Below are 14,159 nucleotides of genomic sequence, written 5' to 3'. Positions count from 1 at the left end.
CTGTCAAAACTATAATACATGTAATACATCCTTGTTTAATAAAAGTATTATTTCTTTAATAAAATTAAAAAAGTATTATTTCTCATATCCCAGGATAATATGCAGAGACAACTATACTGTAACTAAGCTTTTTGTAGGTCCCCTCAAAACTCAGTTTGGTGTTGCTATTGGTGCAAAAACTACACACTTCAGCTATAACTTTTACTTCATCACCCCATTGACCTTGTAAAAGCTTTACTGTTTGGGTCTATTTTTTTTTTTTCAAACTAAGAGATGAGTCAAAATACATTAAAGTTACAGCTTAATATTCCTTTAATAGAGTACACAACGTGTTTTTGGTTTCTTCAACAACAAGAATATGCTGATCACAATGTCTCCAGAGACAAACAGTAACCAACTTCTGTGGTTCCAAGGTGTTATACACAAATTTCAGGGCCAGATGAAGCCTTATCTCCACAACACCCCCCTTTTCAGGTCTAGGATATTCCTTTGAGTTCTCTGTTTGCGCTGTATGCATGATGAATCCCTATATTTATTCATCCGCTAGCATGTTAAAGGTGGTCCAGGAAGACGTTTATCCAAAGAAGCTTGTTTCTCGGAAACACCAGGCCACTGAAAGACACAGTTCACGCATGAACTAGATATCACTGGCTGGGTGAGACAAACGCTATAAATATATTCTGAAAAAGAACCCAGGAGAAGCATAGAGGAGAATTACGCCGCTAAACACACAGTCCCCCCTGTTCCTTAATGTGCTGACGTAATGCCAACTTGGAGCATTAGATCACCTTCGCTGTCTTGGAAGGGTTATCATTGGATGATGTTCATGACAAACGGTCTCAGAGGTACATATGCTCCCGTTCATTATTTAAAAGGCTACTGTAGAGGGATCATTACAGCACTTATGTTCAAACCCAACCCCCACAAACAGGGAAGAAATCCCCCCCCCCCCCCCCCCTCCCGCCCGCTGATGTGGCAGGTGATGCCACAGGAAACCTGCCAGTAAAAAGAAACCAACATTGATAAACTAGATGGTTTATATGGACAGCCCCACAGAGCACAACAAACAGGGTTTTTCTGGCACCAACTGGAGCCGGTGACATCACAAGCACCATTGGCTGCCGGAACACGCTGGTTTTGGAACGCTGACGAAACAGTCATTTCCTTCAAACAAGTGAAATCAAAGTGGCAACATTCCAATTGCAGCATTCTAATTATAAAATGTACCAATTCCACTCAACAAAACTGTAGGAAAGGTATAACAAACATGTCGAGGAACTCTTCAGGAAGGAAAATCCATGGAATTTCACAGCATGAAGTTGATTGAATTCCTTGAAGACAGAAATGACTCTCTCACGGTGATGTTCTTTCCACCTCAGACTAATTCACTCTCGGCCTTACGAGATTCAACTTTGGTTTCTTTTTGTAACCTGTCATAATATATAACAGAGCTCAAACACACTTTTTCCTCACCTAAGAAAAGTCCGTACACCTTTAAGCATGAACCCCATGCAACAAAAGTCGCCAAAGGTCAGGAGACCAAAAGATCACCTCTTACCTTCTTTCTTGAAGGCATTCAGTAAAGACTTCATAGCTCCTCTGAGTTTATTGCTCAATAACTCCCTTGAAATGTCCGTGAGGAACTTGGAAACAGAAGGTCAGGTTCTCCTGGACCTGGGTTCCTCGGTCACTGAAGCACAACGGAGAGGGTTACGGAGAAGGCAAGCACTGTGGTGACAGTGCCCGCTCCACATGATGCCGTCTGTGACTGCGAGAGGAATCGGCAGAGCGCACAAGCCTCGCACTTTTCATCGCTCGGTACTCTCTCTCTCTCTCGCTGACACACATACGCGCACACTAACTCTCTCGCTCAGGCTCCGTTTCTTTCCGTTTCGTCCCGCCCCCCTTCCTCTCTCTCCTCATCACTCTTTCCCCTCACCAAATCATTGACTGTACTATCAGTTGAAGTCTCCCCCATCTGGATTCCTCTAGGTCGACAAGGCAGAAGACTGATTGGAGTATGTTGTTGAATCAGCTGGTTGACAGGACCATGCTGGGATAATTTGATTCAAAACACCACTATTATGAGACAGAGTACTGAGATAAACACAATTGCCCAAAATCCTTCAAGCTCAGCCCATCAGTGGTTCGCGATACCATCAGAAGTGTTTTTAAAAATCGCTGGCGACCGCCCACCGAACGCCGCAATCAAGATGTTTGAATTAACTTGAGAAGATGTTATTGATTAGGGATTTTAACCCTTGTCGGCTAACCAAAACAGCTGTATGGGAATCAAGCCCCCGAGTGTTGCTAAGCAACCAAGGGATGGATGTCTAAATTAGTCAGTGCAAGTTGTCGGGTTGTGAATTCTCCCGTTACCCATGTATGTGGGCTGTCCTTCCTTTCACACTAGAAATTCACAATTGCCTCTCTCACTCTGTCTCTTTCTATCCCCCCCTCCCATTTTCTGGAATGAGATGAAAAAAAGATATTTGAGGAAACAAGGAGGAAGGAATTCTTGCATATTAATATCTGTGTCAGGGTATGATGTCATCAGTATATAGAGTTGATACATACAGTGAGATCCCAAAGTCTGAAACAACTAGTGAAAATCTTTAGATTTTGCATTACATTCTAATAAAAAAATAGAGCATAAAAATGACATGTAAAATTAACATGAACTTTAAAATTTGCAGTATCATGCTGACATGAACTTCACAAGTTGTGCAAAACTGGATGATTCATGAAAACAAGAACATCTGACTATTTGAACAAAGGAGTTCAGATAGATTAGTTAACTAAAACATTTCGTTAATTGAAATAAATCTGAATTATCAATATATTAGATGAAAAATAAGATGAAAGAAAATGAGGAAAAAAGTTGAAGTAGCCTACTAAAAAAAAAACAAAAAAAAACTCAAAACTGAACATAAATAAAATCATTCTAAATTAATAAATACAAAAATGTTATACAAATAACACTGTTTGACAGATATTTGCAACCGATATTAAAACTTTTGTACATAATCGGTAATCGATTCTTCAATATATCGCATCTACTGATAACCATTTGGTACTTTTCCAAAGAATATCCCTCAAAAATGCCATTTCATACTGTGTGTTCAAGAGGAACTACGAGTGTTCATAGGAAAACTAACTAACTTATTGTTTACATAATCTGATTAATTGTTCATTTTTATTATTATGGCATAACATTTGTAAAAAAAAAAATTTAAATAATTAAAATGAATTAAATATTTAAAACTAAATTTGATTACCGGTACTGACCTAAAATAGTGCAAAATTATCTTTTAGGTCCGGTTTTACTGATAAGACTTGATTAAGCCAGGATTAGGCCCTAGTTTAATTACAACATTTAATAGCTTTTATAAACGTGCCTTAGAAAAAAACATTACTGGTGACATCTTGAGACAAAACTTTTTTTCTTGAGACAAAAATATTTTAAGATATGCTAGTTGCTTTCAGTTAAAAAAAAAAAGCTCAAACACACGTTTCAGACTAGGACTAGGCTTAATTTGTTTTTAAAAATTCCAAATTTGAATAAAAAAAATAAAATAAAAAAAATCCCAAGTTTTCAATATGGTCTCAGACTTTTGGACCCCACTGTATATCTCCCAATGTTAGATGACTTGTATAAAGCAGTGATGGACAGAGTGGAACAGTAAATCCAACACCATTTGTGCTTCATTAGAAACCCATCTCTGTGCTCTAATGAGCCAGCAAAATGACAAAACTGACAGCTTCTTATATCTAACTGAACTCATACACAAGTACTAACATGGCAAAATCGTTGGAAAAAGGTTCCCAGGGGGAGCTGTAAATGTGCTTTAAGGGAGCAGTTGTGATATAGCCATGATTCAAAATAAAACAAGCTCCACTTTAAAATAACCCAACGCAAACCCTGTGAGTTAACTCTCTGCGGACACCCTCCTCTTTCTTCTTCTCTTCGTTCACGCCATTAACAAACCCAGTGCCGATCGCCCTTGCTTCGGTTGCTTTGATTAATCTTTCCTGATAAAGAAAACATCCTTTCATATGTGTCAGCAATTTCTAAATCCTCTGCACATCCAGAGCAGAGCTAAAGATGAATAGACATTTTCACCCAATTAAGGACTCTATACGTAACAAAGAATTCCGTCGGGCCTGCGAGGGGCTGGCCAGCGCAGCTGGTATCCACAGTCTCATTAAATCAATAGTCATTAAATTGCACTTGAAAGTGTACCTCAAACTAAAGAGCTCAACCTATACGATCGAAGCTGGCGCAGGTTTGAACTTGGGTGGTGAACTGAAATCCATCACTCTGTCATGCTTTGAATTTGGTCTTGTTTATAAGCCATGATTAAACCTCAAGATGTTGTATTATATTTCCCAGCGGCCCCGATATCTAATATAGACTGGCAGAATGCAATATGAGCCTGCGTGTGTGTACGTTTGCATGTGTGCATATGCATAACTTCCCATAATTCACACAATATTTGAGTGCTCTTTGAAATCTGCGCCATTTCAAATGCTTTACCAAGTAAGTCGATAATAAGCCAGGCTCCAAGACCTCCTTGGCTTCTCAACCGCGACAAGTGCGCACAAGGCAAACTCACATCCCTTAAGCCAATTATTGTGCGGATTCGGGAACCATGGCAACCATTGGGTGGCATTAAATAGGATGTACATTTACATGCATAACTACAGTGCTCAGTTTAAACATATAGGCATGGTGGCTGGCGCACATAAACAAACAAAACCCAATGGATTTTGGTGGATTTTGGAAATGCAAAGCCTTCCCAAATGGTTTGAATTTGTGAAGATCAAAGCTCCAGCACTGTGCCCTCTGCTGTGGTCTAACATGTGACACGTAATTACCGGATCCCCTGCCACTATGCGCATGAAAATAACAAGCCGTTCCTGTTTCCTCTCTGAGTGACGCATTAGACACAACGGCAAACTGTGCAACTATTGAAGATTGTTCAATCAAAACCTTATAAAAACAATATCAGTGCACAGCTGGCCAGACAGTTCATTCCGTCAAAGGTTCCTTTCGCCTCATATTGAAACATCCGGAAGCCTGCTGATTCCCATATTCCGCTGATGGAATCTCTGTGTTTATGTCAGAGCTGTTACCCAAAGGTATAAGGAAAACCTGACAGCTGTAGCAAAGAAGATGCATAATGCTACATCTGGACTTCAGGTCAGTGCTATTCTCCGAATAGCAACACTATTCAAATAAAGGTTCCAAATGGAGGTTTTCACAGCAATTCCATAAGATCCATTAAGTGAACCTTTAAGTGAACAGTTCTCAAAATAAACATTTTATCTTAGGCCCTGTTCACACCTGGTATTAAGATGTGTTTTGGTCGATCGGATTACAAGTGGATGGCGCTAAATACCGCTCTGAAAATTTTTGAGCTTTTCCACTTTCGACCACTTCCAGAGATAGTCGAAAACGAACGCATTTGACCGGATTGCTTTCGTTGTTTAAACGCTTATGTGGTCGAATGCGTTCCAACAGCCGCAAAAGACCGCCTACTCTCCGCCTACTGACTGAACGCGCAAACATTGTGGGAAGCGCGCTAGCCAGAGGGGATTTAAACTTTGTTGGCTGGAAACCCAAGTTTGGTTTGAAGGCGAAAAATGCACCAATCACAATGTTCTCTCGCCATTCCTGAATTCTAACACATGTGTTTCAGAGCGTGTTCAAATGTAAATTGCGTAAGCTTGTTTTGTCCATTAGATCGAAAGAGCTGAAAAAAAACTCATGCATTTACCCACCCATAGAACCTCCCCTCGAAGAAATCAGGACAGAAGTGTTTGAAAGTGGACAAAAGAGACGGATTAAAACACCAGGTGTAAACGGCTATGTGTCTGCCTCGTCTACTTGCGATCCAATCATCTTAAATGCCAACGCATCTTAATACCAGGTGTAAACAGGGCCATAGTGTAAAGAACATCTGAAGAACCTTTTTCCACTATAAAGAAACTTTTGTGCAATGGAAAGATTCTGTAAATGTTAAATTGTTATATATTGATGTAAAATGGAAATGTGGGATAATGATTCTGGGACTACGCTCTAAAAAAATAAAGGTTCTTTATTTGCGTCAATGGTTAGTTACACAAAGAACCTTTATTTTTTTTTAGAGCGTAGTCCCAGAATCATTATCCCACATTTCCATTTTACATCAATATAGACAGAAAATGAACTGACAAAGCAATCAAAGTCACTCAATGTCATTCAGTAAGCAGGTTAACAATTTTATGGCACGTCGGTGAGACGAAGATTAGCATCGCAGGTCTGAAAAACCAGGACGAATGTGACAAAAAACTTGAACGTGACAATTCCAATCAGAAAAAAACGTAGGACTTGATAATGGCCTATATTCAGAACAGGAAATAGTAGGAATTCTGCTGGTGTGCAAGTGCGTGTATATGGATGAGTCTCCTCTTCCTGTAAGGTCTGTAGCTTATGTAGGTCAGCCCCACTGAGTAACGCTCTCTCTAGATGCATGCTTGGGTTTGGTGCATGAAGCCATCTATAGGGTGCAACGACAATCAGCAATGCCAGTGCACACAACCTCAGGGTCAAAACATGCATCACTAATATCATCATTTATAAAGCATAATGCACATGGATCACGTGCTATATGTGAAAGTCGGTGAAAATGTACATGCAAAATGCCGGTTATGAATAATTAACATGTAAATGAGTTATTTATGTCGTGTTATCTCCACTCTACATTATACACGGACATATCCGTGGCGTGTGAAGTCCTTCAAAGTCTGATTTACCCAGAGCAGACTTCATTTTATCTAAATCCTTTCGTTTAATGATGTCTAATGATTAATTAAATCTGTTGTGCCTTCCCTGCCTTTAATGAGGCAGATGATTATGCGGTCCGTTAATTGAAACGAGCGCATTCAATCACTGGATTCCTCAGAGTGTGGCTGAGAGTGTCAGAGAAATATGCGGATGCATTTTATTTTTGGTAAATTAACACTGACATCTTCTACACGTGTTAGAGCTGTGGGAGTAGAGAGAGCCGTGTGAGGTAGAAAATAAAATCTGTTTATGTCCAAAATATTCTGCCGAATATGCATAATAATGACTTTTTCTTGACTATATAATGTTATAGGAAGATATATACACAGTTGCAATTATATATATATATATATATATATATATATATAGCTGCTGTATTAAAACTATATTTGCTCATATGCAAAATAACTTTGAATGACCCTAAAAACAATCAAGAGAGCTTGTATGCTCACTAGGTTCAGACGCACAATTATAAGTTAAAGTAAACCTCTTCAGGAGCCCTAGAGGCACAAATTGCTGAGGCCCAGCATTATAACACTGCATAATTACAGGAGCCGCTGGAGATGACGTCTGCTGTCTCAGTAGCAACAATAGAGGAAGCCCATTTTAGCTTATGTTAGCCTTTAGCACATAGTACAACTTTTGCACCTGCAGCATCAGCTGCCTGACAATTGGTTCATATACACCTTAATAAATATGATACTCTCTTGTGCATTCTGCTGAGGAATAGCATTTTAAATGAATTAAATTATTTGGTCATGCTCATTTTCAGTATAATCAAGACTTTATAGGTGTTCCTGTGGCCTAACAGCGACGTGTAATTTAGCAATCCAAAATTAAAGCTAAACTGCTGCATGACACAACACAATCACAGCCAATCAAAACATCTACAGAACAAGGCAGCGCTGTATTAATATTCATCAAACATAATTCCTCAGTAATGAATCCAGCATGAACCACAGATGATTGACTTGAATCAAACTTTGTATTGAAGATGATTTTTATTATTTTATTATAACCAGGAAATGATTACCAGGAGATTTTAGATTTTACCAGGGAAAGAGCGTCCTGGCTAAGACTGACAGACACAGCCTGTGTGAGTTTAAAATATAACATCCATCAATACATACATGTACACATATACACACACAAGCAAATCAAATCAGATTTCAATATCAATACATAACTAATTAGAACATCTACAGCCCGATGTTTCTTTCTCCAAATTGAAATGGAAAATGTCCAATGAAACCAGCTCCATAAGTTTCAATGTACTTTACATATTAATCCAGGCAGAGGGAGCAGCAAATTTAAATGCCTTTTTCCCCCAATTCAGTACGTACCACTGGAACAGACAGTACGAATAATTCCTGGGACCGTAGGCTATAGCTACAAACATACTTTTTACAGATGTAGGTATAAAGATATGAAGGACTCTAGATTTATAAATAAAAAATGCCAGTGTTTTCGTCTTCTATTGGACAAAGCAGACCATCCAACCCCAGGATACAACACACAATGATGAGTGAGGGTTTTAAGATTTGTTATGAACCTCAGTGCCATGAAAAACAGTGTCTAAAGCATGTAAACACTGTGAAGATGCATGCATATATATAACATCACCATAGTCCAGGACAGACATAAAAATGGCTGCAACAAGCATCTTTTTTGCCTCAAAGGAAAGATAGGATTTGATTCTAAAGTAAAAACCCAATTTCACTTTTAATCTTTTCACCAGTTGCTGAACATGAGGGCAAAAGGAGAGAGTGTCATCAATTAAAATCCCAAGATACCTATACTGAGACACAAACTCAATCTCCGAACCTTGGGATGTAGTAATAGGCAGAAGATTATGAGGGATTGATTTTGATTTAGAAACAAAATGGATCTTGTTTTATCAGCATTTAAATCTAGTTTTAATTCAAATAAGTTACGCTGAACAATATTAAATGCAAGCTGTAACTGAGAGAGAGCCAGATTAGGTGTGGATACTGAACTATATATAACTGTATCATCAGCGTAATAATGAAAATTTACATTATGAACATGTTGTTCAACATTATTTATATATAGAGTAAATAGGACTGGTCCTAGGACTGACCCCTGTGGCACACCTTTAGTTACATTGAGTGAACCAGAAATAAAACCTTCTGCCTACACACATTGAGTTCTCTTTGAGAGATAGTTAAAAAACCAACAGTATGTTTAGATAATCCAATACTGACAAGTCGTTGTATCAATGAGGTATGATCACCAGTATCAAATGCTTTTGATAGATCGATAAATAAGGGTGCACAGTGTTACTTGTTATCAACACATTCAATAAAATAATTTAGTACTTTTAAGGCTGCCGTAGTTGTGCTATGTTGTTTTCTAAAACCAGATTGAAAATCAGACAGGGTATTATTAACAGACAGAAAGTCCTTTAATTGATTGTTGACAAATGTTTCAAGGACTTTGGCCAAGACTTCCAAAAGCTTGGAAATGGGCCGGTAATTATTTGGGTGTGTGGGATCAGAGAGCTACATAGCTAATCAGATAGCTATCCGATCAGTAAAAACACATGAAGTGACCAGGTGGAACAGGCCCAAATTGTCCAACAGTGTATCACAATTCAGTATTCAAAAATTCCGACTGGAATTCAGTGTGCACACATTATCATTATATTTTGTTGCTTATTGCCAATGGGACTGGTTAGTCTGAAATCAGATTTACAGGTCATGGATACAAATTTCGTTTAATATTTGTCTCTTTTTACATTGCATGAGTATCTAGGTAAGAAAAGTTTCTGCTATTCATGAAAAAAAAAAAAAAAAAAACAGGTTACAAGGTGGTTTTCATAAACATCAAGGAAGGTGCAGTAATCCAACTTACCAATATCAGCGTCTTTGTGATTCTTTATGGACTCTGCAAGCTCAAAATTTCCAGCAATTATTGCCACCTTTGAAAAAAAACACATATATAACATATTAGATTAATTAATTCACAGGCTTTATCACAATTTTCCTATCCATTTTCCATTTTTAGGCTGAGGCTGCATAAAACAGTCTGCAAACTTACAGTCAGACCGACTGAATTAAAAATAAGACCACTGTCACATAGCACCTAGATGCAGATTATATCGTTTTATCAGTTGAATGAGTCCTTGGTGAATGAAAAGACAAAAACAAAGTTTTTAAACATTAATGATGTTTTGCTTGTATATAAAGTAATACTTGTGAGCTCTGACACATCACTGTCCTTCATTGACTACCTATGTAAAATGTAGGTAGGGTATGTAAAATCTTTGAAGTGACTCCCATGAGTGCAGAATTGTGACATACGTCGATCTGAGTGACGTAAAAGTGGCACGAACTCCGATATGACTGTCCAGACTGAGGTCACATTGAAAAACATCAGACCTGTATCGGATTTATGACCACATATGGAAGTGGCCCAAATCAGAATCTTAAAGATCAGATTCCATGTGGTCTGTGCTGTTCACACTGTCATGACAAAAACAGTCACATACGAGAAAAAACAATCGGATTTGGGCCACATTTACCTGCAGTCTGAACGTAGCCTTAGTGAACTATTCCCTGCAAAGCTTAATGTAACCTCAAAAGGGCCTTCACAGCAATAAAAAAAAAAAAAACTGTTCAATAGCACGACTTCCCATTCAGCAGATGTTCATTTCTATTTAATGGCTTTAATTTTACCACCCTTTAAAAAGCTAGTTACGCAGTCTATTATAAGATCTATAATTTACTCATCAGTCTGGTCACCAAGTCTGGTCGTGAGAACAAAACTAGGTTTGAAATGGTGCACCAAGGCAGAGTAACACGCATTACGCTTGTGGGTTTTAGAGTACTGATAAAACACAGACTTCATTCACATTACACTAAATGAGTTGCTAAGATTTACGTAATGAGCTTGAGAAGAACTGCATTCCGTTTCGAATGAAATACGGCGCTTGGTTGCAGCATAGAGCTAATGCTAGATGAGTTAAGAAGAAAAACACAACAGCAAGGTAAGCTAATCAACACGGTAAAGGCCTAGAATTGAAACAAATATTTTAAGAAATTTGTTCAACTGTTCAATACTATTCACACAAACAGTACTGTCGTATGAACACACATTATTAAGTAAGAGCTGGAACTTTTCGGTTTGCAGTTGACCCAGTATCATCGTTCTCAGAGAAAAAGGGGTAGCGGTAATACAATTTGCTCTGAACACTCTTCTATTTTGCCGGGGAGAAGTTCTGTTTAACCAGGCGGATCGAAGCGTTCCAGAGGAGAGCCTGAAGTTTCATGAGCTGCTTAAATGAGTTGTAATCGAGCGATCGCCGAGGCGTGAAATATGATTTTAGCAGCATGAGATGAATAATACAGCGCATTAAACAACGCATCAGGAGAGCTCTGATATGTACATTACATAAACACTTCACTCCTACGTCAGGTTTGGAGTGAGCAGGGTCAGTTCAAAGCTTTAGAGGTTGTAAACCGAGCAACTAGCACAATGAGGCCAGCCATGAACACTAAATGTAGCAGCAAGTGTTGCTAATGTTTGACTTAATGCGTTTGACTGTAGAGCCGACTGCAAAACTAATGATCTCAGCTCTATTTGAATGTTTTTGGAGGTTTGCCATTGGATTACTGTTGCGATATGTGCCATCTTGCTAATAAAAGCCACAGTTTTCCTTGAGGCACAAACAACAACATATATTTGAGTACTGTACAAACCAAGTATTTTTCCACTCTGGATATTGCATTGAAGGTGTTAAAACTTGAACCACAATCGAAAAACATGGCACAAATGCTGAATGCTACATTGTAAAAGGCTTTTGCTGGGTGAACAGGTTTGTGCACTATGAAATCAAACTATGAATAAAAACGCAGTGAAAGATGCAGCGAAGAGCAAAAAGGATACCGTTATTTGTGTCAAGGAGGTTACATTTCAAAGGGCTAAGCTTTCATTATGTGGGTGGTCTAGTACAGTATTGATGTTGGCGTGTTTGCTATTAAAGGGTTTACTGTACATGGTATTTTGCTATCAGCATTTGCTTTGAAGCTTTACTAATTCATTATGATAGTGATATGAGGGGTGGCGATTATGGGTTAGGATTATGTCCTTTTAATAGCAACTGACCTCAAAAAAAAAAAAAAGTTATTAGAAGTGGGTACTTAAAATATTGGATCTTAAAATATTACTATTATATTGCAATGTAAAATCAATCATATAAATTAAATATCAAAAGCTTGTTCCTGTATCAATCTTGAAACACTATTATTCGAGCTGTATATAAACACATCATTTGTAGTTTTATTCCCCTGAAAAGTGTAAACTGTGTCTCTAAGGTGCAATCAAAACAGAGTCTCACACGACAACAGTGGCTCAACCAATGATGTGAGTATAGGGCGTGGCTATCTGTTTGGAATGGGCGGGGCTATCTAGCCAATTGAAGATGGATTTTTTTCTGTGTAAATTGTTCATAAATTAATAAATGTTCCACTTCATTCATAAATGAGCAAATCTAATAATAGTCACTATTAACTACAATGTAAACCCTTATGTTGTTATTAATAAAGTGCTATAAGTTAGCATTACTTAAAATACAACATTTTGGCATCAAAGCTCAAACAGGTAAGTTGAAACTGGAACTTATTTGGCAGCTAAATCTTTCAAATTATAATTGTAAGTGTTAAATATTTAAATTATGAATTGTCTCCGTTTAATCTGATTGGTCATGATTGAAGTTCTGTCTGACAACCGCACTGATTTGTAGATAATAACACAAGTCTTTAAAAATTTTCCTCACGTTCCTAAACGACTTATAATGAAGATGAAAATATTTTAAAAAAATGTATATGTTAAAATATGTATACACTTTTCTTGTATATTTTATTCTAATGTTATTTCTATGAAAACATTTGAGTTAACAAGTTTCTGTGAGAACCTAATTCTGGTCAAACCATGCCAAAGTCTGAGACAATATGCACTAATGACTATTGGCGCAAAAATTACTTCAGTTTTACATGGATTGTTAATAATAAGCACTAATGACTCTTGCCACAAATATTACTTCATACCTATATTTCTAATAATACACACTAATGTCACAAAACTGCTTCAGATTTAATAGATATTTCTAATAAAATGCGCTGACTACTCCCGCAGTTTTACGAAGATTTTTAATAATACTCACTAATAAATATTGCTTCGGAGTATTGACTTTGGTTTTAACTATATTTCTAATAATAATTATTGGTCTAAAAATGGCTTCAGTTTTAAATACAATAAATAACTAATGACTAGAGGCATTGGAGTCACAGCCATTATTGAAGGCTACTGGAGAGTAAACGCAACACTGTCATCAGCCCATGGCCACAGACTTGGATCATGTCCATTGCTGTCAGACAAGCAATTGAATGTCACAATCTGACATTTGAGAAAGAAACTCCTTGGGTAAACAAACACAAGAACAAGAGATTTTTACCAGGACAAAAAAAACTCCACTGGCTTATTTCAGCTTAAGAAAACTATAAGAACTGATTTGACGTTCTTTATTTTCCCTCTCCAAAATGTAACTCCTAATTATCTGAAGATACAAAACAAACATAACAAAATGATTAATTACCCTCACGCTCACTCATTGTTCTCTGAGTGCTGTCTTACATAATGCCCGCGCTTTCATATGACATTCTGTTTAATGAATTAAGAACTCTGCCCGACAGAGCAACAAATAGACCCAAGTTCATTTTGCACTCATTTTCTCCAACACTAAACCGACAAAATATAGCAAACTTCCATGCGCAAGCTTATGTGAAAAAATTGTTTCATTCACTTATTAAAAAGTAGCCAAGCCAACACGTTCTCATACCTGAAAGGGCGTTTGTCCTCTGTAGTTCTTGACGTCTTTGCTGGCTCCACGGACCAGAAGAACCCTGGCACACTTTTCCTTCAGAAGAAAAGCAGATGATTGAGAAATTAATTCAATATGATCCAACTCTAACAGATGCTCTACAATCTGTGCTTCTTGACCTTCTAAGAGCGAAAATAGACACGTCAAGAGGTACTGTATATCCTATCTCACCCAGCCAGATCCAAAAGTGACAGACTTCTCCCTCAGCTTTGGGAAGTCCAATTCAAGTGTGATGCTACAGCAAAGTCTACACCCAAAGAGAAAGGAGAGGGGGTCTCTGCAGCAATGCCTAAGTGCATGTGTGAATGTGTATGTGGGAACCAAAAGCAGAAAGACAGAGAGAGAGAGAGAGAGAGAGAGAGAGAGAGAGAGAGAGAGAGAGAGAGAGAGAGAGAGAGAGAGAGAGAGAGAGAGAGAGAGAGAGAGAGA

General features: G+C 37.9%; 1 protein-coding gene across 1 annotated transcript in view; it reads right to left on the bottom strand.

The window, feature by feature from the left end:
• shank2b (SH3 and multiple ankyrin repeat domains 2b) overlaps positions 1-14,159 on the bottom strand; it is an 87,800-nt gene that overhangs the window by 53,046 nt on the left and 20,595 nt on the right. Inside the window, exons 9-10 of the mRNA XM_079603679.1 lie at positions 13,689-13,766; positions 9,704-9,770 (exon numbers count right to left, since the gene is read on the bottom strand). Coding sequence (XP_079459805.1) covers positions 9,704-9,770; positions 13,689-13,766 — 145 coding nt within the window. The remainder of the gene's footprint in view (positions 1-9,703; positions 9,771-13,688; positions 13,767-14,159) is intronic.

This window comes from Phoxinus phoxinus (genome assembly GCF_949152265.1).
Source record: "Phoxinus phoxinus genome assembly, chromosome: 25".
Taxonomy (NCBI): domain Eukaryota; kingdom Metazoa; phylum Chordata; class Actinopteri; order Cypriniformes; family Leuciscidae; genus Phoxinus; species Phoxinus phoxinus.
Note: the sequence above shows the minus strand (reverse complement) of the source record. Positions and strands in the feature narration are given on the sequence as shown.